Source organism: Blennius ocellaris (genome assembly GCF_963422515.1).
Source record: "Blennius ocellaris genome assembly, chromosome: 6".
Lineage (NCBI taxonomy): Eukaryota > Metazoa > Chordata > Actinopteri > Blenniiformes > Blenniidae > Blennius > Blennius ocellaris.
Window position 1 is genome coordinate 18,491,223 of NC_137655.1, and position 25,652 is coordinate 18,516,874.

General features: G+C 43.8%; 1 protein-coding gene across 1 annotated transcript; it reads left to right on the plus strand.

Moving 5' to 3' along the window:
• Nucleotides 1–3,092: 3,092 nt before the first annotated feature.
• dop1b (DOP1 leucine zipper like protein B) lies at nucleotides 3,093–23,916 on the plus strand. Its single transcript, XM_080498470.1, has 38 exons — nucleotides 3,093–3,175; nucleotides 5,581–5,758; nucleotides 6,064–6,245; nucleotides 6,374–6,544; nucleotides 7,398–7,587; nucleotides 7,733–7,831; nucleotides 8,568–8,691; nucleotides 8,792–8,901; nucleotides 10,348–10,459; nucleotides 10,541–10,661; nucleotides 10,757–10,876; nucleotides 11,448–11,553; nucleotides 11,772–12,008; nucleotides 12,106–12,401; nucleotides 12,479–12,756; nucleotides 12,860–13,131; nucleotides 13,245–13,397; nucleotides 13,550–13,650; nucleotides 15,087–15,277; nucleotides 15,399–17,004; nucleotides 17,094–17,193; nucleotides 17,296–17,487; nucleotides 17,584–17,706; nucleotides 17,812–17,946; nucleotides 18,038–18,093; nucleotides 18,192–18,296; nucleotides 18,416–18,482; nucleotides 18,582–18,741; nucleotides 19,176–19,258; nucleotides 19,357–19,466; nucleotides 19,560–19,709; nucleotides 20,164–20,225; nucleotides 20,465–20,593; nucleotides 20,696–20,832; nucleotides 20,918–20,973; nucleotides 21,070–21,213; nucleotides 21,323–21,455; nucleotides 22,654–23,916. The coding sequence occupies exons 2-38, from the start codon at nucleotides 5,621–5,623 to the stop codon at nucleotides 22,918–22,920; spliced, it is 6,816 nt and encodes a 2,271-aa protein (XP_080354596.1). The 5' UTR covers nucleotides 3,093–3,175; nucleotides 5,581–5,620; the 3' UTR covers nucleotides 22,921–23,916.
• Nucleotides 23,917–25,652: the final 1,736 nt, after the last annotated feature.

The window sequence follows — 25,652 nt, forward strand, 5'->3', positions numbered from 1 at the left end:
CATTCCATTCCAGCACATAGAAGAAGGAGCTCTATTGGATTTAGTTCTGTTGGCTGCAGAGGCAATTTAAATGCAATTAAGTAACTGTCATGTTCCAGAAACCAGTCATTGATAATGGGCTTTGAAGTTATCTTTAGAAGATGGTACAAACTGCTTATAAAGGAATGGACATGGTCAGCAACACTCAGATAGACTGTGTCCTTTTAAGAATGCTCGATTGATAGTAGGGGCCCAAATTGTGCCAAGCAAATGGCCCCAAGAAAGTTACACCATCTGAAAATTCATTGAAATCTTCAGAAATCTTATATCAGCGATTTCTGAATCATTTCAACATCATATTTTGGAAAACTTTCATATATATGTTGATCAAAGTGCTTGGGAAAATTGTTAGTGGACAATCCCACTAAATTATCATAAATATCTCCTGAAAATAAATTATGTATCTATCATCTAATCCTATACAATTCAATAAAGCATTGATTTTATTTAGTTATAAACAAGTTTTTGTTGACATTAGTCCTGCAATTATTTGCATACAATGATAATTTTGCTGTAGACCTACTTATAGGTAGGGCTTTTCACCATTCGGCATTACTTGTTGTTTGTAGTTTACACATATTATCTAAATCTGCTTACAATTACACACTTTAAATAGATACATGGTACCACAGTGGGGAATCTGTTGAGAGTTGGTCAATAATTTCTTTAAGTGGAAGGGAAAAAAAAAAAAAGAAAAAAGAAAAGCAGCTCCCTCGGTTGAGATTAACAATAAACTCTTTGTTTCCCCTCCCCCTCGTACAACTTGGCTGATGAGAAACACCAGATCACTCTGTTGTGTGTACAGTATACACACATGGCCATAACTTCCCCCCTCTGTGAGGATAAAGCCACAGCAGGGATGGAGTTGAGGGAACTTCCTTCTCAAGACTGGCCATGGATGGCTCCTCATTGCAGCACAACCAAATGGATTTACTGCACAGCGCCCTGAAGCACTTTCAAAAGACAACAGCTGTATTGCATATTGTGTATGAAGCAATGAAAATAAATCACAGAGCATTGGATGGCAGTTTCCATGTGTCTTGCCACATCAAGAATACTTCAAGCTTGTTTTTTTTGTTGTTTTTTTTGTAATGTTGGGAGCAAACTGGAAGAGCCATAAAAAAAAAAAAAAACTAAACTTGTAAACTCATCACAGGAAGAGGGCCCAAGCCAAGAATTTAAGTGAGGATTGTCTCACCACTACAGTGTTTTGCTATCCATTTGAACCCCGCAGGCCTTTCTCAGTCTGAGTCCATAAACACACGCGAAAACTTTTCAAATAGTTTCTAAATAAATCCCCCCCGCTTACAAAAACAATTAAAAATCTGTTAGCGCGTCTCAAGAACACCCTAAAAGTCTTCAGGTCTTGAAGTGATCAAGATGGAAGACAACCATCACAATTTCGTGATGAATCTTTGGTTTGGAAATTGTGATATTTGCCTTGTTGGCGTAATAGATTCTGAATGTGTCAGAAATCAAAACAACTGTAAATTAATGCCCAACAGATTTTTTCTACCGATTTTATTAACACACTTCAGAGAATGTAGAAATTACTGGCCTTCCACTGCTCCACTGTTTTCAATAGTGAGTTTTGTCATTTGTAATAGTACACAGCATGTTGAGACAGTTACAGTCATTGTCACGTCTTTATATGTTTTCACAAACGTACTTATGGCTTTGTAACGATGATTTAAAACTTGAATTCCTTCAACAACTGGATAAAATCATTCAAAAAGAACCTACACAACCGAATGTGTTACAATATATCTTGATAATGTCGCACAGGCTGTGGAGAAGTGATATTTAAAAACAAAATCAGTCTTTCAATCTGTTATTGTTGTGATTTTGTAGTGAATTGTGATATTCTGTGACGAGTCAGAGGCACGGTAAAAACAATATCCGATGGTTCTGTGGCTCCACCTGTCGGCATAAACATGCAAATACAGATTAAATGTGCCAAAATTACAGCATTTGAATTGTAAATATTAGACTACCAATACTCATGTAGTTATAATTACTTGTTTTTATCTGGAAGTGAGTGAAAAGTTTTTTTTTTTAATTGTTCCAAGTGAAGGTTTTTGAACGGAGCTACGGCTGTGTTGTTTTTCCATGTGAATCAAAAAGAATTTAAAAAAGAAGTACTCCCATCTATCTTCTATACTGCTTCATCCAGTTCAGAGTGGCTGAGCAGCTCTTAATATGGGTGAATTGGGGTTAATACCCCGGGCAGGTCGTCCATCACATTTGCAAACGATCACAGACAAGAAGCTGGTGTACCCTTTAAACTATTATTTGACAATACAGATCAATAACTAATGTCAATAACAAAAACAGTGAGGCCTTTTGGGGCTGCATGATCCATGGACTTTAAAAAAAAGTATTAGTATCTTTCAAAATATGCCTGCAATGTTGCATAATATTTTTACTTCATGCCAAGGCAATATTGTTGTTGCATTTTTAAATCCATCGCAGTCAGTCAATAATACAATTTAGAAGTACTAAAACGCCACAATATGTGCAGATGTTGGAGCACGAAAGTGTTTTGACTCAACACAGACCATTTATACGGTGTTTAACTGTTAATAAAAGCCAGTACGATCCCCATCGGAGCGCTGTTGTCTGTGAAATACACGCTGAAGTATCTGACAGTGAGGTGAGAGGTTTGTAAACACTGCACATCCTGGACGATACCAACCCCCCGGGGGGGGGGGAGTGAGACTGCAACAAATGCACTTCTCGATTATATGCTTGCACAAGAAAAAACTGACTTTGCTTTTGCTTCGAGCGGAACCTAAAATGTTTTCTTTTTTTTTCATGTTTACTCCAGTATGACAGCTGTAGAGCAAATATTAGAATACCGTGCGAGCCTCGTTCCACCCCCGCCTCCCGCGCGTCAGGAAGTGGGCCGCGCCTCCGCGCTGGATCAGCTGAGTTGGATGATCCCGCCCCGTAATGACTACCAGTGTTGGGTACTGTGGGGATGGTTGTCTTCACACACGCGCCTTCTCGGGGGAAAAAATAGCTCCCATTTCTCTGGTGAAAGAGGAGGATGCGCCGTCACAACCGGGCTGTCTCCGTTTATTCGAGTCGGACGGGTTGAACGGCGTGCCGGCGCGACGCATCCTGCGCTTGTTTGGTGAGTCACTGATGCACCTGATCACCAGCCGATTGTTTGTGGCGGGGCTGCTTCGCTTTAGCTACATAGACTACATTGCTCTCCCACCGCATCCACCACATAAGTAATCGATATCGATATTACAATTTATTTCTCCTCCGTTTGGCCAAAGAATGCGCACGATCTTGCAGCAGCGTGCAGACGAACGTGACTACAGTAAAGCATCGCAGTCATTTCCGAGTCTTTGAGGCAGCGCTTTTCTTCTTCTTCTTTTTTGTTGTTGTTGTTTTTCCCCCTCTCCATCCTGTCTGTGGTCTGATGTCGTGTAGTTACATAATAACAATCAGCAGCAGACTGCATGTAGTCACGGGCCAAAAGCTGCTGCAGCCAACGCTGATCTGGCCACAGTTCATGCATCTACTGCCTCCATCGTGCACCTTCATGTGTGCTGGTGGTGGTGGTCAGGTGACGCAGCCCTGTGCCCCCAACGTAGCCTGAATTTTTTTTATTTTTTTTTATTTATAAAAATCTCACTTTCTTTTTTGACAGATTCATTCAGAGAGGAAGTGAGACTGTACACTTTGTTCTACCAGGACAACACGATTTGATTATCAAGTTGCCTCTTTTATTAAGTGCAACTTTCAATCCACACTCCCTTCGTGTCTGTACACACATTAGATGCAAAGGAAATACACCACACAGAATCACATTTGGGCTATCCTGAAGTCAGCTGTGGCATTTTAGATTTGAGTGATTCACTTCTCATTTTTAATAATTGAGGAAGACGGCACACTCGAAAGTCAGATCTGAAAGTGGTGGGACTCTGGCCAGGTTTTAAGTACTTTAGTCACAAGTGTAGCATGTGCCTCAATGTGTGTGGGTTGCTGACATAAAAACAAACCATCACACCTGGTAACATTAATCCTTATAGCACTATTCATCCCTGGCATGGATACTGCTGTAGAGAGCTGCAATATACATTTACCCTGCATATCTGTTCATTTACACGGTTGTGGGCTGCTTTATTTAAATTTTTTGTATTTGTAGATCCAACCAATGTCTTCCTACGTAGACATCCTATTTATTTTCTTCCAAAGGTGTGAATGAAACATCCGATTGACTCATGATGGCTTAGATAAAGTATGTCACCATATTTTAAATATTCAGAATCATTAAAAACAGGACATGGTGTTAAACTGTCCTTTGTGCCAAAAGACGGTAGTCACACGAGGTTCCCTTTTTTGAGAGATATGTATATTTTACTTGACAATAAAAATAATGCCGTTTTTGTCTCCTTTGAGCAGCTCTGTGTGTTCACATCTTAGGATGATGCGAAATGAAGTTGACTGGCCTGTATTTCAAATACAGATGCAGAGATGTCACAAATATAGCTTACTGCTAAAACAACCAAAATATACTTTTTACTTGATTAAAATTCTCAAACCAACCAGGACTCATCAAACAATGCGAGTTAAGAAATGTCTGAGACTTTAGATCGATCAGGCAGTTTTTCCACTGTAAGGCAAAAAGTGTTATCGACTATAAAACCATACACACTGTAAAATTCAATTACATTCATTTCCTTAATTATATCCTCATGGTTTAGGTTTAGGTGAGTCTGGACAGGTATCCTGCATTGTTTCAGCGTCGTCCACTGTTTTCAAACTGTCCTCTTAGAATGAGAAGCAAGAGACCCACTGTATCATTTCACAGAGGATGTGATCGAGTAAATAAACCAATCACATACTCATTTTAAAGCTTTAGTCACTGGCGTATGTGAGTTCATTAGATTTTTTAATTTTTTTTATTTTAGTGTCAGATGTTCCTCGGTGATGTATTTATCAGTCAGTACATTGTTCCCCTGCTCCTGCGGTGTCATGGCGAGCACGTGTTGTTGGCCTTGTTCTCAGTGGTAAAGCCGTCTCAGCTCAGCCGTGGGGAGTCCAGATGTCGGCGCTTCTCTAATCCTGGCTCTCGACTCCCCCCCCGCCCATGTTTTCTGTTCAACTACATTCAAATACGCTACATGAGCACACAAACTTAGAGCTATTTGAGTACTGGAAAGCAGGAGAGCGACACTCTCTAATTCATTGACTAATCCCTGAAATGTTGGCATTTTAGTGATTTGATAGACGGTATATCAACGTGTCTTCATTTTTGCTTCTGTCAGTTCAATAAAATCCAACAGTCATTTGAATTTCAGTGTGTCAGAAGAAGCTTTTTCCTCCACAGATTGAGGGACGGGTCAATCTGTCAAACAACGGAGGCAGATGCCCTGGAGGAAGATGTTGGTCTCATAGTTTGAATGTCAATGACCAGAGCAAAGCGACTAATTGTAATATGGGACAAAATGGCCCCAGGGGCCGAGAGAGATCCCGAAGTTTTCAGACAGGCTGCTAATCATGCTCACTTTCCCCCCCCAACAGATCTGTTGTGTTGATGATGCTGGGATTCCACTAACGCATAATGGATCCTGAGGAGTTGGAGCTGCAGAATGACTACCGGTACCGCAGCTATGCGTCGGTCATTGAAAAGGCGCTGCGGAACTTTGAATCTTCAAGCGAGTGGGCAGACCTCATCTCGTCCCTGGGAAAGCTCAACAAGGTACGATACGATACTTGAGAGGTTGTGAGATGTGCCGTCTTCACTGCTGCCTCTTGTCTCCTTTAGGGAAGCTCTTGTGTTTACATTGCGACGCTCCCTCTGTGTTCATCTGGCCATTTATCACACACACAGGCGTGCCACCGTTATCTTTCGCTCGCAGAGCGGATGTTGACCCTGTATTGGATTTCTTTCGCCTTTCTTCTTTTTCACGGATAGCTTTGTCAAATTTTGTGTTTGCTCACCGGACAAGGGTCAACACGCTTCTCTGCGTTGTCTCTCTCTCTCTCTCTCTCTCATTCGACCAGGCCCTGCAAAGTAACCTCCGTTACTCCCTGCTGCCCAAGAGGCTGATCATCGGGAAGCGTCTGGCCCAGTGCCTGCACCCGGCCCTCCCCAGTGGCGTGCATCTCAAAGCCCTGGAGACCTACGAGGTCATCTTCAAAATCATCGGAACAAAATGGCTGGCCAAAGATCTGTTTATTTACAGGTGAAGAAGCTGACCTACTTTTTTTGTTTGGTTTTTTTTGTTTGTTTGTTTTTTTTTTAAACTTTGACAGTGCTGGCTTTATTATAGGTGGAATATTTTATGACTTGATGTGTGTATTCGTGTTTTAGCTCGGGGTTGTTCCCGCTGTTGGGCCACGCAGCCATGGCAGTAAAACCCGTGCTGCTGACGCTGTATGAGCGTTACTATCTCCCACTGCAGAGGGCTTTACTGCCCAGTCTTCAGGCCTTTATAACAGGACTCCTCCCTGGCCTGGAGGAAGGACTGGAGGTCTATGACAGGTATATACACACACACACACACACACACACACACACAATAAAACCTTTTGTGTATTCTTTTTTTTTCACATGTTGTTTAACACCTCTTAATGCAGTGGTTCTCAATTCTTTTCTGTCATGCCCCCCCTAGAGGACAAAAAAAATGTCAGCCCCCCCCCCCCCGAATTGTACTACCATTGAGAACCTGATAATATTTATTTATTTATCTGTATAAACCACTGTATGAGTTGTTGCCACCAGCATTCTGCATACAATCGCCTGATTATCAAAATAAATTAATAAAATGAGCTGGAGGCCCTTTTTTATCGTTCAAGCATCAATAAAGACACTAATACTGAAAGTCGCGCCTGCCTCACGCCCCCCCTGACACCCCACCACGCCCCCCCAGGGGGGCTCGCCCCACCATTTGAGAAGCACTGTCTTAGTGAAACATAAGCATACACTGCAGACTTGTCGTGCATGCTTAATTTGTGATCCTACACCTCATTTTATTAAACTCCTTCAACCCATTGCAATGAGGCAAAGCATGTCACACTTTGAGTAGCTTATCTTTGCTTATTCAGAAAAGCCCTGTCAACACGATGATTAGCATCTATTTAGGATCTGTCACCCTTGTTTATTTTTTGAAGCTCATTTCTGAACGCCTCTGTCTGACTGGAGGCAATGTCCTAAAGCAATCAGGAAGAGTTTGAACTTGTGACTCAGGTATGACCTTAATTATTTGACAAAAGGTACAGAGTCACGGGGTTGCATATTGCCTTCCGCACCTCGGGACAATGGATAACTTGGGTCTGTTTGGGTTCAGACTGAAGGTCACTTATTCTCTACACTCTGTCCTCTCCTGCCCTTCCAGGACCGACGCTTTGCTCTTCAAGTTGTCCCTGCTGGTGGGTCAGCAGGTCTTCTACGGTGCCCTGTGGGGCAGCATGCTGGTGACCCCCATGGTGCGATTGCCCGCTACCGTATATATAGTGACGCATTTTGACCGCATGGCGTCGCTGAGTCAGCAAACGCACATGCTGGGCTACGACCACCACGTGGTGGTGAGTGTCTCTGTACTTTATGCACACGCTCGCTGTCAAAACACACAACAACGTGTCAACCGGCAAACACGTTTGTCCAGTATAGCTGTATTTCTTTCACATTTGGGTTACGTTTTCCCATTATTGATTGTCTGACTGTCTCTAGGTGAAGTCGGTCTGTCTCTCACTGCAAGATACAAACGTATTGGTGCAGAGAAACACACTGGAGATCCTGCTCTACTTTTTCCCCTTCGCCACATGTTTGGTAGGTACCCACATGATTGTTGTTCTCTCTGCATAATGTGTTCAGCTCCTTGTGACTGGAGTTACCGTAATTTGTTTTTGCAATTCTTATCTGATTAAGTCTCATTTTTACTTCATGTTCAATGAAAAGATGTCTTTATAAATTAGCTTTTCCAATCATCATTAAACTACAATAGACGGATATGTAACACTAATATCAGTAAATGGTATCAATATTGAAAAAAAGTATCTTAATATTGGACTGTATATGAAAAGACAGCTTAAGTGATTATGTTTACATAGTTAAATCCAGTGACGTAAACACAGCAGTTAAAAAAGTTATTGATCTTTATTTGCGTTAGTTGTTTTTTGGGTGGAGTTTTAGTCAAGTATGATTATTTTAATTTTTTGTTTTTTTCCTAGTAATGCAGGGATACATTTACCCTCATGTTCCAGTAGTTTAATCAAATCACAGCCATGCCACACATTAATTAAAAGCATTAAATGTCACAACTACACAAATATTCGATTAGGGTTATTTGGGGAAAAGAACAGACAAGCTGCTTGCTGCAGCTACTGGTAACAAGCCAGTATTTAATTTTTTCTGCCTTCTTATAATATGATTTTTTTTTCCTGTAAGAGTTATCAAAGTATGCTTAAATTAGTTTTTGAATAAGCAGATTATATAGCTATCAAAGTTTATAAATAAAGTCATCCATTCATATTTTTTTATGTTTACTTTGTTTGTTTGTTTTTAGAACCCAGCAGAGCCGTCGATTGCTTTGAATGCCGAAGACATGACCACAGTGGCGTCTGCAGCCTCACTGACGCTGCTCCGAAGAGACATGTCGCTGAACCGACGCCTCTACGCCTGGCTCTTAGGTTTGCCTGCTCCTCCCGCCACACTGTAGTACCGATGATGCAGATTAACTTATCAAGTGACCAAGCTTACCAACCGGTCTTCCTGTCTCTGTGTCGTCAGGTACGGACATTAAAGGAGGAATGGTGGCACCACATCCAAGCCTCTCCGCCACCACAGAGGAACATATGGCGTTCTACTTCAACACTTATTCTCAAGATTTTCTTGTGACGGTAGCTATTGTTTTGTCTATATTTTTGTCTTATTTGCACATATTTTGATTGAGATAATTATGGCCTTTGGTTTAAAAAAGAAAATGTAAAATATCTGATCCGATCAAATGTTACAGTATTTGCGATTTTCATGATGTATAAAACAGAATAATTGGCAATATAACAAAACTTGTAAATGTTTCCAATCGTATGTAATAAATCTAAAATAGTTAGATAGTGGTGGTCATGCAATGTTTTCTAAGATCAACAATTGACAGGTATTTTGTCTGGAACTTCACGATAAAATATATTCTAGGGCTTTTGGGTACTTTCAACAGTAAAGTACATTCCAGGAAGTGGCCCGGAGGCCAGAGAGAGAAGCTTTTACCGTCACTGCAGGACTGGAAAACCTCGCACTGTGTTAAAAACCTGGACTTCTCTTTGACTTTGAGCTGATTTAAGTCCCCATATTAAGAATATAATAAAAACAGGATTTGATCATTTGAAGAACATAGCCAGAGTCCGCCAATTTCTCTCTGGCCAGCATGGAGGCGGCGATGATTTATCGTCAGTCGCTTCGATTATTGTCATGCCCGGCTTTCTGGTCTTTCCAAGAAAACTTTCAGCGACCTGAGAATTCAGTGGCGCAAGTGCTGACGAAGGCCGGAAGACAGGACCACGTTACATCTGTTATAAAATGACTGCGTTGGCATTTCAGGATTGATTTTAATGTTTTATTACTAGATTTTAAATGTCTTAATGGCCTTTCTTATCTTTCGGATTTGCTTTTACACGATAAGTCCCACGTGGCACCTGAGGTCCTCTGGCGCCGTCTTGTTAAGAGTTCCGAGTGTCAGGTCCAGGACCTATAGTGAGGGGTCGGGTATTTGTATTTTATTTCTCTTTATATTAAAGTATGCAAAGCGCTTTGGGTTACAAAAACTGCGAAAAGTGCTATACAAATAAAGTTTGATTTGATTTGGGTAAATCCTACACAGACTTATGGTTTTGAACTACAGCTTATCTTATATTTGAATTTTGAATAGCTTACTGGTGTGTAACTCAACTAAATCCTTATTTATTGTGGAAAAATATGAGGGACCTTGGAAAATTCTTTCCCCAACCTCTTTAGGTGATTTCCCTCCCTCTGTTTTTTTCACCCCACAAATCACACACATTTACATGAATCCGTCTCTTGAAAGAAAGCAGGATTAGATCCTGTCACTGTGTTTGATTGAGGCAACGTAGTCTGGTCTCCATAGACTGTCCCGTGTGACCAAGAAGTACAGAGGTACACATAGTTTTCTGTCTCATTCAATGCCTCAAAGCAAAAAAAAAAAAGAAAGAAAAGAAAACATACTTCCCGAACTGTTAACTGACTGAAAACATTACATGCCGCATTCAGTCGGTTTTTTGAGTATTGTATTAACAGTGTTTGTTCCCATCTGTTTGTTTGCGTCGCTCCAGGCTCTGATTAACATCCTCAAACAGAAGAATGCAGATTGTGCCCCAGATAATGTGAGTGGTTACCTCCGGCCCTTCCGCATCATCATCAGCCTGCTGGATAAACCAGAGATAGGTGAGCAGAAGACAAACCACTTGGTTATGAAAGGCTTTTGTTTTGTTTGGCCTGTTTTGTACTGACAATACTGCTGCTTAGGTCCAGTTGTCTTGAACAGTGTGATGTTGGAGGTGGTCCGCGCTTTCTACAGCTACTGTCGAAAGATGCTGGGTGACGAAACCACCAACAGCTCAGGACTCTCAGGCAACCAGCTGGCAAGGTGTGAGATATACGACACATAAAGCACAGTGACAGAATAGCTACTGACAACGTGAATCCAGAAACTGAAAATGAATGAATTTTTTTCTTGAACAGTAAAATCAAAGAGAATAAGAATGCATCGGAGATCATAAAGACGATGAATATGCTCGTGAGCTCCACAAACAGCGAATACCTCTGGGAGTACATGACCCGGCACTTCTGCTTCGCTCTCAGGTATGAAATAGATGCACAGAATCTGTATTAATGAATTCAACTTTTACATTGGCCGTACTGTGGTAAAGTGGTCATAGTGAGAATGTCACAAAAACGTGTTTTCGGACTGTGTCTGTGTTGAACTTGTGATTCATCCTGGGCGTACGTTGTCTTTTCCCTGAGCTGTGATCAGCTCCAGCATCCCGTGACCCCGAATTGAATAAATCTGAATCAAACACGGATACGTGGACATGACGAGACTTAAAACGCCCATTTTTTTGAACACTTTACATTTATAATTCACTGTTGCTTCTCCAAAAATACAATGAATAATCTAATTAAGACACTGAAATTTAAAATTGATCTAAGACCTATACCACAGAGACGCATTTACTTCTTTTATCCAAAAATCCCGAAAAGGGTTCTTGTTCATATGCTGTGAGTGGAGAAACAACTGGAACATTTTCAGTGATGTTCCAATTTTTGGAGAAGCACCTATACAGAATGTCATTGTAAGAAATAACATCTTGGTCTTGGGTATCAGTTGATGTGAGCGCAATAACTGAGGTCAGTTTCATTGTTTTTCCTCCAGCGATAAAGACGATCCTCCAACACCTGAACAGGACCGCAGTCGTCCTGCTGCAACTGTCACTGAGATGTCAAACCTCATCATTTTCCTGCTGGATGTCCTTCCTCTGGTGAACAACCTTCATACTCGCTCACACTGATTAAAGGATTTAGTAGAAAAGCAAGAAAAATGGCTCTTAACGGATCAACATCCAACTAAAAGACAGACCGAAGTAGAAGACTTAACTATTCGTTTACTAAGTTCTTCGGCGCCGTTTGAAGTGTCTCACTCATACGTACGTCTTTGGAAAACTGGAAGATGAGCTTGTTTGTGTTTTATTCGCCACAGGAGCTCCACGCAGACATCCAGTCACACTTCCTCCCCGAGATGTTGGGCACCATGCTGCGAACCCTGTACACCCACATGGACTCCGTTCGCCTCGAGGACGTCACACAGGGACTGCGAGCGTGCTTCAAGGTCCTGAGTAAGATCCAGATGCCCGTGGCTGACATGGATACGGATGCTGGGGAACAAACGGAGGAGATGGACCGACAGTCACAAGAGGAAGAAAGCACACAAACCCAGGTTTGGAGCAGGTCTTTGGTTTTGTGACTTTTATGTACTTGTTTATTTTTGTTCTCCTTTGCCTCGTCATAAAAAAAAATCATTGTCCTCACTTCAGGATGTAGAAACTGAGCAAGAGACAGGTGGTCAGGATAATGACCATCGTGACGACGGAGAGCTGAGCCAAGAAGATGGGGCGGAGCCTGCAAATGGCGTTTATCCGACCCTCAGGTCTGAAGACAGCGGGCTGGGCATCAGTGCCTCGCCGTCGGAGCAGCATCTGCTGCATGGAGTAAGACTGGAAGCCAAGGAAAATGGAATGTGCACGGAGGGTGACGCCGTGTGGAGAAGGGGAGGCAGCATAGACACCATGAGCCAGTGTTTGCAGGACATCCTCGCCTTCATTACCACAAGGTAAACTTCTGAACCCGCTTGTTCGTGTAACTCAAAAGGGGGCTCGTTTATTGACGGCGCTCGCTGGATATTTTCAGACACCTGCTGGTGCAGGTGGAGGATGTCGGTGGACGAGGCGAGCGGACCAGAGCGGTCCAAACTCCCCAACCCTCAGAGAGGAAAAAGGACCGCGGGCATTTCGGTTGTTTGGACTGGGCTGCCGGGTACATGCCCAGGGGCAGGGCAGAAATCTCTGAGGCCTGTCGGCAAGCGTTCGTCGCCTCTTGCCACCTGATGTTGGAGTGTACCACATTTCCCATCTACCTGGGTGAGGAGGAGACTCTGGCTCTCCACACAGACATGTTTAACCATGCAGGTCAGTACATGGATGGTTGTGTCTTTTCCTTCCTTTTAATTAAAAAAACAAAATGTGTGATTTGATGTCATGTTTGTTTTTATATATATATATATATATGTAGGTGGTCGGATGAAGGCACTTCCAGTGTGGCTGAGGTCCCTGATGACACTTTGCTGCCTGTCCAGAGACTACAACATCCAGCACACAGCCGTGGCTACGCTGTTGGAACTCATCAACCACTCCCAGTCCTTGGCTCTGGTCATTCAGGACAAGCACAGACGCTACCAGAGCTCTGACGATAACCCCCTGAGTGGGCGGCTCCAGATGGTCACGGTGCCACCCATCTTTCCCACGGTGCTTCGGCTGATGGAGGAGGGCACCGACTTCTACCAGGTGAGACTGTCCAAAGATGCAGACGACATTTGCGGGAACTCGCAAAGCGCAGTATGAATACAGAATTCAAGGCGTTTTCTTTCTTGCCATAACTCCGTTTCCATGTAAATCAGAGGGTGTCCCAGGTTTTGTGGAGTCAGCTGGACACCGAGCGGCGAGAGCAACACATTTCCTGCGTGGAACTGTTCTACCGGCTGCACTGTTTGGCGCCGTCGGCTTCCATCTGCGAAGACGTCATCTGCCAGGCGCTGTTGCACAAAGACAAAGTATGTGCTCCTGCAGGGCAACACACAGTTTGTCCTCCCCCCCCCCAGTGTTTTGTCGCCGCGTTTGTTTAACGAGCACGCACAAACAGCTGATGGATCACCGGGTAAGTTGAGCAAATAAGATGAAGGTTTGTATGTTTGTTCTCCTTCAGGCAGTTCGGCTGGAAGCGATACACCGCTTCACAGTGCTATGGCACCTGACCCGGGAGGTCCAGACCAACAGGACTCTGTCCCTCAATCGTTCTTTCGACAGGTTGGTACATAGTCGTCGTTATGCGGTCCATACACTTGTTTGGGCAGCGTCATTAATTAATTTACTATTAATGGTCCCAATTGCCCACATTCTCCAATTAACTACGTTGTTTCCACGCTCAATACGGCTGTTAATGCTTCTCAGGTGGGGATTAACCAGCCCCCGCCCTTAAAGCAACACAGTTTTTAGTGTCAAATTTGTGGGAAAAGTTCCACTAAAAACACATTTCAGCACAAATAGCAGCACTTTAATTCTCATAGATGACAATTTTCAGCAAGTAAAAACTCCATAAATTCTGAGTTCTCATATTTAATGTAACATTTTATGTGATGGAGCACAATCTAGAATTTAAGATGCCTATTTTTTAATTTGTTATACATGGCGCAGCACTTTACTGGGAGATTGTTTTGATCTATTTATGGTGCTGTATTTCTTGGTGTAGCTCCAATAGTTAAAAAAAAAAGTCTTCTTTCTTGTCTAAATAATGGTAGCGCTTTTTATATAACATAAGTGTAACCAGAATCACATGGATCAGCTGTGACAATTGTTTAGTTTTAAGCAAATTGACATTGCAAGGTAAACATCCACTATGTCCTTATGTAAAGAAAAGCAAATTGAACATGCTAGTTTGTCACAAAAACCATTTATTTGTGATTCAACATCCTAATACAAACTCTACCCTGGTAACCAATATGAGCAGACAAATAAAAGGTCTATCCTCATTAAACTTTGTCAAAACTGGTTGAGTAAGGGAAAAAGTCTTGGTTTGCCAGTGTCGGGTATCAAAAAGTGCTTTGCTATTTGATTCTTAAGGAATAATAATCCTCATCAGCGTCAAACAGTCAATAAGAGTGTAGAGTGCTTGTACTAAGATATAATAATGCTGGTGCCTGACTGTCTACTGTACACGTCATTGAGGCAAATGGGGAAAATAGTGTATTAAGCCTCGGTTCATGTTCTGCATTCTCATATTTCAACAGTGATGATGTACAAATTGATATTGACTAAAATACTTTGTACCAGTATAGATCTTTATAAATGTTAAACGATACGCAGCCACACATGATAGAGGTGGTTTTTCTTTCTTTTGCCCCCATTCTCCCATTTATCATTCATGTAGTCCTGTCAGAACATGAACAAACTACAATATTATGGAAAACTTTCAGGCAGTCTTGGGGCGGGGGGGGGATTCTGCAAAGTTGAAAAAACGTATTCTTCTGCTTTCATGAGTAACAAAATTAAAAAGTGACTAAACAGAGTGGATTTCAGTACTTGACGGCATCTATCGTTGCCATCAAAATAACCACAGTTGTTTTCCAAACCACCACAAATCCTCAGTAGTAATAAATTAGATCTGTTGCTTCAAGAGCCTTCAAGAAGTCGTACCGTCACTTTCTTTCTGAGGCTTTTTGTCTTTTGTAAAATGCCCCTTTCAGGTCTCTGTGTGTCATGGTGGACTGTCTGAGCTGTAAGGACAGCTCAATAGGTGCAGCTGCTCAGTGCTGGCTGAGCCGGGCTCTGTCCCTCAATGATGTGATCCGGATCCTGGAACCTATTCTGCTGCTGCTGCTTCATCCGGCCACGCGGCGCTGCTCCATTCAGAGCGTCAAACAAAATCTCACCTCTGGTAAGTGCATTTGTCCATATGTCCATATATATATACGATGTGACTAAATTAAATCTACATCATTTATGGCTAAAATCTGGTTTGATTTCCTTCTTACGTTGACATGTTTGTTGTTTTCAAGGGGATTTGAAGGTTCAGAATAACAGGAGTCGAAGTTCTACCAAGAGCTCTGTAGACACTCTGGCAACAGAAGTCACCACCTTGAATATCTCTGATATCCTGGACCGGGAGTCTCTGTGGGAAGAGTTAAACGGCTCTGGGGAGCCGCCAAAAGCACCAGAGGCTTTGGTGGCATCCAGGAGTGACAGCGAGGAGACAGAGGAAGAGGAGCATAATGAGGACGAGGAAGAGGAAGACGAGGATGAGGAGGAGGAGGAGGCTGAGAGTGAACACACGGAGTCCGCTGACACGAGTGGCGCACAAGCGTCCACGGAAAACTCCAGCTCGGGCTCTGCGCCGTCCCACAGCGTCGAGGAGGGAGCCGTGGTCAACGGGCTGCGGCGGGCCGAGTCGGAGCACACGCAGGCGTCTGACTCGCTGTCGAGCGAAGACGAGGAGGATCTGGAGCTGGAGGCCATAGCCAGGTCTCGCCAGTTGAAGCAGGAGCGCGAGAAGAGAGAGGCCATCAACTCCCTGTTCCGCCACGTGCTGCTGTATCCGGTGGCGGGCGGCTGGCGCTATCTGCTGCAGGGCTTGGCTCTGCTCGACAGCCTACTGAAGAGGATGGAGAGCCCCCTGGTCGACTCGCTCACCTCGACCTCGCTAGACACCAGCTCCGCTGCACACTTAAACCTGGTCTCCAACCTTCTGCAGCGCCACCAGCAGGCTCAAGACGGCAGGAGCTTCTATGGCTGCCTGCTGTCGCCCGCCTCGTCCCCCACTGTGCCCCCATCCCTGCTCATGGAACTGCTGGTGTCCTTATGCCTGCAGCTCCTACGCTCTCAGTACCCGTCCTACCTCAGCCTGGGTCCTCTTGACCTGCAGGGTAACCGGGAGGTGCAGGTGAAAAGCGTGGAAGTTCTGACTCGGATGGTGGACCAGCTTCGCTTCCTTGCACGCGGACAAGAAGGCAGCAAGGACTACCTGGAGTCCTGCCGCAGGCTCCTCTCCACCTGTAGAGTGCAGCAATACGCCCTGCTGACGCTGTGCGCGTCCATGTACGTGAGCCAGAGGGGAACGGACAAGGGAGCGTCCAAAGACGTGGCGCTTCTGGACGACGAGGGAGGCCAGTCTGAAGAGAGTCTGGTGAACGTTGGGACGGGAGGGGGGCAGGAGCAGTACGCCTTACAAATGCAATTGCTCAAGCTGCTGCAGGCACTCATAGTCCTGGAGTACCACGTGTGGCCGGGCGGCGCCGTCTCCGCGGCGGGGCCGGGCGGCGCGTCGGGCCAGCACGGCGACTCTCGCGACGTCTCGCCCGCCAGCACGCCTCTCGCTCGGGAGTGGCAAACCGCGGTCCTCTTCCAGCAGTCCATCAAGGCGGCTCAGTACGTCCAGAGCCACCCGATCACGGCCCAGGGGATGTTTGTGTCTGCCGCAGCCAGGGCTCTGCAGCCTCAGTATGGCTACGCCATGCACCCCCACTGGGTGACGCTGTTGTGCTCGTCTCTTCCATACTTGGGACGCTCCTTGGGCATCATTGTGTCGCCGCTCATCAATCAGATTTGCAAAAACCTGGTGGAACTGGTCAAGCTTTACGAACACGATGGAGGGAAGACCAACCAGAGGTATTTGAGTATGAATACACGTTTCACCTTGAGGCCGTGAGTCTTGCTGTCGATAAACTCTTCGGTTTACTTTACTCCCTTTCCTTCAGCTTAAGTGGGAGGAAAGAAAACATCGCCCCCGACTACCCGCTGACACTGCTGGAGGGCCTGACCACCATCACACACTTTTGTCTACTGGACAACAAGCGAGTAAGAAATGGGGCATCCACACATCCACACAAACGCAGCACATCTGCCGTATTTTTGATGGTAAAATATTTTCTGTTTTCCACCCCCACCCCCCTCTGTCAGTCCCTCGTTGCCTGCGACCCCGTGGATGTCCGCAACGCTCGCAATGCTGTACTCGAAGCCCTGCCGCACATGCTCAGCAGCATGGCCTTGTTATGGGGCGTGATCCTGAAGGAAGACGTTCAAAAGCGTGCACCGGACTCCACCCAGGGCAGCAGACACACGTCTACCTCCGTCTATTTCAAAAACTCCAGGGTACGTGTGGTATACGAGGGACGGCCGACCCGTTTCATCCGTTAGGTTTTGTTGCATGTGTGGCAAATGACAAGTGTGATCTCTTCGCGTTTTCAGACACTGCGACAGCGAATACTGGAATTCCTGCTCCCTTTAACTAAACTCTATGGCATTCAACTGATGGCTTCACTCGGAGTCGTATGGAGCAACAGAAAGGGCAAGAGGAGACATAAAAACAAAGTAAGAATTGCAGTCTTTAAAGAATGAAGAGCCATTTATTCTATTAAAAAAATCAACAATTGCCTTGAGGAGCAGTGGTTTTTCTAATTCTCTGGCTTTCTTCAGGTTTTGCCTGTGACCAGCGAGTCTCGTCTGACCATTGTGGATCTGGTCAAATCCCTGAACACCTTGCACTCTGACACTATCCTCTATTTGGTCAAAGAGGTGGTGAAAAAGCCACATCAGCTGAAAGGAGAACAGGTGTGGAAACGTAAAACGTCCTTTTAGTATGTTCGCACCTTGAATTCGAGAAGCTCGTTTATTTCATTTTTTATACATTTGTCTCCATCAGAAATCGACCCTGGTCGATATTCCCATGCTGCAGTTCAGTTTTGCCTACATCCAGAGGTAAGGGCAAAAAAAAAAGAAGAATGAAATGTGTCCGGTTCACCAACTGCATTCTGCGGAATGTTAACTTTCGTGACAATTTGTGGATTTGTGTTTAGCATTTCAGCTCAAGCTCTGCAGGAAAATGTTGCTCCTCTCCTTGTTCTACTGCGAGAGTCTGTTCAGCTCAACTTGGCCCCGCCTGGACACTTTTTACTGCTGGGGTCAGTTCTCGCCATTGTTACTGTTGCACGCTACTCCGCAGTCGTACAATTTTGTCAATTCCTTGGCAGACAAGTCTGAAAAACGGTCACAATTAATATTTTAAAATCTTATCTTGCAGAATCTTGAACGACTTTGTCAATCGACTCCCCAACCTGGACAGTAAAAAGGACACCAAAGATCTGCAGGTGAGACGGGAAATGGCTGCTTTTTGTTTAGAAATTTTGATCAGGTGGGACCTTGTTTACGTATTAATGATAATTAATAATGGAATAACGATCCTGCAGGAGGTGACTCAGCGGATCCTGGAGGCGGTAGGAGGGATTGCAGGCTCGTCTCTGGAGCAGACCAGTTGGCTCAGCCGCAGCCTGGAGGTCAAAGTTCAGCCTCAGGTGTGCGCGGAGGCCGAAGAGCCAGATGACACGGACGTGGAGGGAGAGCTCTGTGGTAACTTCAGATACTCTGAACATGCGTCACATGTTCTTCCCCTCCGCTGCAGCTCTTGGCTCTTGTTTAATCAGTTGGATTAGATACTTGCCTTGCAAATGAGTAAAAAAAACACTGTCAGACCTTAAAGATGACATGAAACGACGGCTCAACTGGATAATATCTGAAATGAAATGGTTTGTCGTGGCACATCCGCATTTAGATGTGTTAACACTAAATCCATGTTCAGTCATGTTACATTTCGTCCTGGTTGCTTCTCTCCTTCATTGTAAAGTTGAGGTCATACGTCCTTCTAACTCACCACTTCCGTTGCACAATTTAACATTTCAGTTCTCATCATGTATGTGCCGCTCGGTCCACGTGAAATCTGAATCGAAACTCGTTTGAAACGCTTGGAGACACTCGGTATTTGTTTTTCTCCCTCTGCCCGTCAGAATCCGCGGCTCAAGCCGGCACCATGGTCTCCTCATCCGCCCCCTCAGTTTACAGCGTGCAGGCTCTTGTACTTCTGGCTGAGGTACACTTTTATTAATCCTATAGAAACGTGTGATGGATCAATGGTGTTTCTGAGATTTTTTTTTCAATAGAAACGGGATTATTTCTCTTGCTGTTTAGATCTTGGCACCACTTCTGGATATGGTATATCGCAGTGACGAGAAGGAGAAAGCCGTTCCTCTCATCTCACGTCTCATGTACTACGTTTTCCCCTACCTGAAGAATCACAGGTAACTATTGCAGCAGGGTGGGGAGGGAGGAGGAGGAGGAGGGTTGGGGGGGGTGTTCGATATTCACCTAACCTGGGTTTTTGCCTCCTGCAGTGCCTACAACATGCCCAGCTTTGAAGCCGGCGCTCAGCTGCTGAGCAGCCTGAGTGGGTATGCCTACACCAAGAGAGCCTGGAAGAAAGAGGTCTTTGAGCTTTTCATGGACCCCCTCTTCTTCACCATGGATGCCGCCTGTGCACACAGGTCAGTATGTTTTTGGACTTTAATGGCACATACACACACATGAAACATTAGAAGTTATGATCAATTAATAAATGAATCTTGATTCGGATTGCACATTTAATACAGATACAATGCAAAAAAACACTTTTCACAGCAGGAAATCATTTTAGAATAAGTCTGAACAAAGCACTAACATCTCAAATGTATCAAATATATACATGGATAGTTAAGAGATTAACAATTAATTAAATACAGATCGAAAAAAACAACTGAACAACAGGTTGGTTTAGAATTATTTTTCTTTTATAAAGTTTGCACAAATTCACATTATAGTCTGGAACTCGTAAAATAAGCCGCAGTTCTTGTACAACAACATTCACATATATCTTCTTAAGACTTTTCCTCTTGACGTTTTACCTTTGTGACTTGAAGCTCATCCATGCTCGCTGTTTGACTGCCCCTTCGCTCTCTGCAGTTGGAAATCCATCATTGACCACCTGTTGACTCATGAGAAGACCATGTTCAAGGACCTCATGAGTGAGTACAGCAGAGTCCATTTGTCCACTTCAGTAAATATTTCTGCACTCCGATGTTGACGGCCGCTCCACGGAAAGATGTTTGTTGGTGGTTTTATTTTGAGTACAGAATGTGTGAAGTTTGAATGATTTATCACCATAAAAACAGAGTTCTGTCACTTTTTTTTTTGCCAAATGCATCTTTAAGCAAATTCAAATGAAAGCTGATGTTGATGAAACGTGCTTTCCTTTGTGCTGCAGGCATGCAGAGTGGCTCCCTGAAACTGTTCACCAATGTGGATCAGAAGCCCATGCTGCTGAAACGTCAGGCGTTTGCCATGTTTAGTGGAGAACTGGACCAGTACCACCTCTACCTGCCCCTGATCCAGGGTGAACTTTTGTTACTGCCTGGAAATCTAGATGTTTCCTTGATTTCAACAAGAGTTTGGAAGAGCCCAAATCAAAATATCAACGCTCCTTTTTCCCTTTCAGAGCGTCTCACAGAGACTTTGCGGATGAACCCGAGCCCTGCCGTCTCAGCCCAGATGTTCCTGATGTTCCGCGTTCTGTTGCTGCGAATCTCATTCCAGCACTTGACGTCCCTCTGGCCTATTATGGTCACAGAACTGGTGTGAAACCATTTTTTATTTTTTTGTATTTTTTTTAAGGGCTGGATTTCATAGATGAGTTATATTGTGACCTTTTGTTTCCCAGATTCGGGCTTTCACGCGTCTGGAGAAAGCTCTGCTTGCAGATAAAGATGTTTCAAAGTGAGTTTCTCTCTTTATTCATAAATTTTGACTTAAATTTTGTTTCAATGTCTTACTCATAGTACTTTTTTTTTTTTTTTTTTAATTACTACCTAGGATTGCCAAAGTTGTGCGTGGAGCCATTGACAGAAACGGACCGGGGAATTTCTCCCAGGCTGACTTGGACATGTACCTGTCAGCATGCAAGTTTCTGGACACCTCCTTGGCTTTTCCCCCTGAGAGGATACCAGTCTTTCAGATGTAGGAGCACGGTGAAAGACAAGAAGACATAAAGGAGTCCACCTATAATTATCTGAGTGATTTATTGTAGGCTGTTTTGTTTTTTTGTTTGTTTTTTTTTCTAATCCAGGTATCGCTGGGCATTTGTTCCCGAGGTGGACGTGAACCGTTACGGTGGTCCAGAAAACGCGCTGATTGAAGGCCACCAGGAATGCAAACCACATGTTGTCCGAGTGCTGGAAGGGATACAACAACGCTTTGGGGTAAGAAGAATCTTATGATTTCTGATTTTCCAAGGCAAGGCAAATGTATTAATAGATCACCATTCAAACACAGGGCAATTGACTTTACAAAGAAATTTAAAGAAATGCTGAAAAGCTTTAAATGTATTAATAAAATGAAATGCATTAATACAATACAATAATGAAGCTTTGCTATAAGCATACGTCTGGCTGTAGGATTATCAGGAGGTAAACCTCCTGTGCTAGGACCTTTGCTGCCTAAATTCTTTCCTTCAGTACAAAGAGCAAAACCTGTGTATTAAATACATGAAACACAAATATTGATCTACTTTCTCTGGTATGTTTGCCAGTAAATTAGAATTATCACAAAAAGTGAATAGTTACATTTACTATAGTCGGTGGGTGTGGTCAGTTCAGGGGATTTAAAAACAGCATACAAAGATTTAAAAACGGCATTAAAAAAAACCCCAGAATAAATAAGGTAAGAGATTCATTAAGATACATTTAGTAAAGTAAGTAAAATCTCATGTTTATTTGAAAGCCTGTGAAAATAAGAATGTTTATAGTAGTAGTCCTGATTTAAAAGACGCGAGTGTGTCAGCAGGGTTCAGGAGGTTTGTTCCTCAGGTGAGGAGGAAGGAACTAAAAGCCGCGGGAGCACTGAGTAAACCTCTTCCTGAGGACCTCAGAGTGCCAGTTTGATATTCTACAAATAAATCTGTAGATGTATTTAAGCTCGCGGCCATTCAAAAGATTTGTAGACCAGGAGGAAGATTTTGAAGTCAATCCTTTGACACACAGGCCAACACGGGTGTAATGTGCTCCACCCTCTTTGTGTTGGTGTAACGGTGCTCCACCCCCTTTGTGGCGGCGAGGACTCTGGCTGCAGCGTTCTGGATAAGCTGCAGTTGTCTGACAGATAATTTTTTTTGTTCGTTTTTTTTGTTTACTGAGGCCAGTCAACGCATTGTTCCAATAATCCAACCTACTGAAAATACATGCACGAACAAGTTTCTCAGAATTTTGTTGATTCTCGCAATATTGTTCAAATGGTAGGAAGCTGATATTGCTGTCGTCTTTAATGTGGTTGTTGGATTTCAGATCCGAGTTCAGAATTACTCTTAGATTTTTCTTACCTGATTTGATGTCCTGAGTGAAAAAGGCTGCAGGGGTTTTCGAAGTACTATTTGACGAACCACATCCCGTCCTGTGCTTTCAGGCCATGAGCGAGCTCGGTGATGAATCTTCCTCGGACCACTTGGAGTTCCCCCTCCTCACTCAGCGCTCGCTATCCTCCATCACCCAGCTGTCGCCCTTCCTGCGCAGCCTCTGCTGCCCCTCAAACGAGGCGGCGCCCCCCCCGCAGGATCAGCCCGTGAACCACCTCTTCCCCGTAGCAGACTACCCAGCGGCCAGTTCGCACGCGGTCCTGAAGAGGATGGAGCACATCACGGAAGACGAGTTCCTGGACTCCATGGAGAGCTAAAAAAAAGATTTTGTCAACTCGGCTTTTTAACAAAAAAAATTTATAAAAAAAAAAAAGGAAGAAGAAAATGACAGCCATAACAGTTAAGATCGGTAATATGGGCACAATGTAGTTATTGTTGAATTGTGAGCTGGAAGAAAAGGAAATGTTTTTGTAGTTCTGTTTTGTTTTTTTTGTTTTTTTTTATGTTTGACGTAGTCGGGTATCCTCATTCACACATGTACCTCTGAGGGGTTCAACACTCTGAATCTACACTGGCAAAAAAAAAAAAAGGGACTTGATAGTGGTTTTTACTTTGATATGTTACGATTACATTTTACCGATAAACGGACATTATTTCTCACTGCAAGTTAGTCACACATTCATGAATTGACGACGCTATTAGATTTTTAAAAAAAGATGTAAAAATAGCAACCAACTCCGGGATTGTTGTCTATTCTTTTAACACAGCATGCACCTTTTTAATATTTGTAGTTTCAGTGGTATTTTAATTTTGGCTCAGACTAACAGATTCACTGTGATGAACCTCTAACTCTTGTGAGCTTGGTTTTTCCATAATACTGCAGTATGTGAAATGGTGGTACTTAACATCCGTCAGGCTCCGAGAAGGCAAAGATTGGGCATCTTTACCCTTGGTTAGAATTTTATTTAATGTTCCTGTTTTATTGGTAAGTTGCTGAATGTGCTTTGTGGACACCGGGAAACTCATGTATTGGCTGTGCCTCAGTATAACGCGTGCTTACCAATTTTGGAGTGTTTGAAGGGAAAATTGGCCTTCCTGTGTCGTTGGCTTCATGAATAGTTTTTACAACCGCCCATTGCCTGTTTTCCACAATGTTGAATGTCAAAGTAACTTATTTTGGATGTTAATGGAGAAATAAGTCTCAATAAATTAAATAATAAACGTATGTGCCGTGTTTTTTTTTTTTTTTTGTGTGTGTGTTAATGTTAGTTTTGCCGCATTTGAATTCATGATAAAGTGTTTGCGGCACTACAGTATATTGATTTGTCAATTATGCCCCTCACCTTCATAGAAATATCTACAATAATGCCTTTGTAAGGGAGGAAATACTACAATACTAAATGTAAACTTACTGTAAACTACTTATACTTGTAAATTTAGTTCCGTCTTTAATTAAAATCCTCACTATGAAAAAGCATCTTTTGAACGTTCCCTGGTAGTAAGTTATTTAATTCTTTGTGCATGGTTTGTGCTTTTGTGAAAAATGAACCAGAGGAGTAAATTTCAAAGTTTTATATTGAATGGAGTAAACATTTTTTTTTTAAATATTCACACAAAATGGTGAGCAGTAATTAAAATATGCCAATATTAGTGAACAGGAGAGAATGTGAAGTGAACTGTGGTCCAGAAAGTGTTTTGCCTTAGCGACTATTGAAAGGCTTGTTTTCTATGATGACGATTCTGTGAGTTCTCACTGTGGTAATTCCATCTCTCTCTATCATTGCGTTAGTATTGCTTTAACTATTCCCAAACAGCATAATGTTTGTTCTGTTCAGATTCCGTGATGATTCATTCCTGTCAAAACCATTTCTTTAATTCACACATTTTCTGAAGTTATTGTTCTTGTAGTTCCTGTAAATACCTGCTAACAAAAAAAAATACATTGTGTCATTGGCAAATAAAAATAGGTTACTCATAAGGTCACTTGTGCTATAGCTATATATTTCACCCATCACGAAACCTAATCTGTCACCAGTGCAGTGGAAACAGTCCTGTGCATTGGAAACAGTCAGCCGCTGTGCTCCAGGACTGTTTCCAATGCACAGACTGGCAGGTCTTCAGGGAGGCAGCCACATACGAGGGAGAGGTGGACCTGGAGGAATACACCTCCTCTGTCCTCGGCTTCATCTCCAAGTGTGCTGATGACGTCTCCACCACCAAGACAATCACCTGCTACCCGAACCAGAAACCCTGGCTGAACGCTGAGGTGAAAACCTTACTGAAGGCTAGGGATGCTGCATTCAGGGCAGGAGAGGCACCAGCACTCAAAGAGGCAAGGAAAGAGCTGAATGCAGGCATCGCGAGGGCCAAAGCCACATACTCCCAAAAGATTGAGGGTCACTTCACCACCAACGACCCACGGCGCATGTGGAAGGGCATCAAGTGCATCACAGACTACAACACCAGGAATGCACAATGCCCAAGTGACCCCTCCCTGCCAGACACACTCAACAATTTCTACGCCCGATTCGAAGACCCGGACACCCCCCCCCCCAGCACTAGACTCACACCACCGCCTGGTGACACACCCCTCACTGTGACCACAGCAGATGTGAGGAAGACCCTACAGGGAATTAACCCCCGCAAAGCTGCTGGCCCGGATAACATCCCGGGGCGGGTACTGAAGGACTGTGCACACCAGCTGTCCGAGGTGCTGGCAGACATCTTCAACACCTCACTCTCACTGTCATCTGTCCCCACCTGCCTAAAGACTGCCACAATTGTCCCCGTCCCCAAATGCTCCACAGTGACAGGCCTAAACGACTACCGGCCGGTTGCCCTAACCCCGGTAGTCATGAAGTGCTTCGAGAGGCTGGTCATGACTCAGATCAAGGACTCCATCGACGTTACTGTGGACCCCCACCAATACGCATATAGGAAAAACCGCTCCACCGATGACGCCATCTCATCGGTGGTCCACACAACCCTCACCCATCTGGAGAGCAAAAACTCCTACGTCCGTCTGCTCTTCCTGGACTTCTCCTCAGCC

Coding starts and splice junctions, on each gene's coding strand:
- dop1b (XM_080498470.1), top strand. CDS start 5,621: ATGGATCCTGAGGAGTTGGAGCTGCAGAATGACTACCGGTACCGCAGC. Junction 6,545..7,397: donor GGACTGGAGGTCTATGACAG/GTATATACACAC, acceptor CTGCCCTTCCAG/GACCGACGCTTTGCTCTTCA. Junction 13,651..15,086: donor CTCAATCGTTCTTTCGACAG/GTTGGTACATAG, acceptor TGCCCCTTTCAG/GTCTCTGTGTGTCATGGTGG.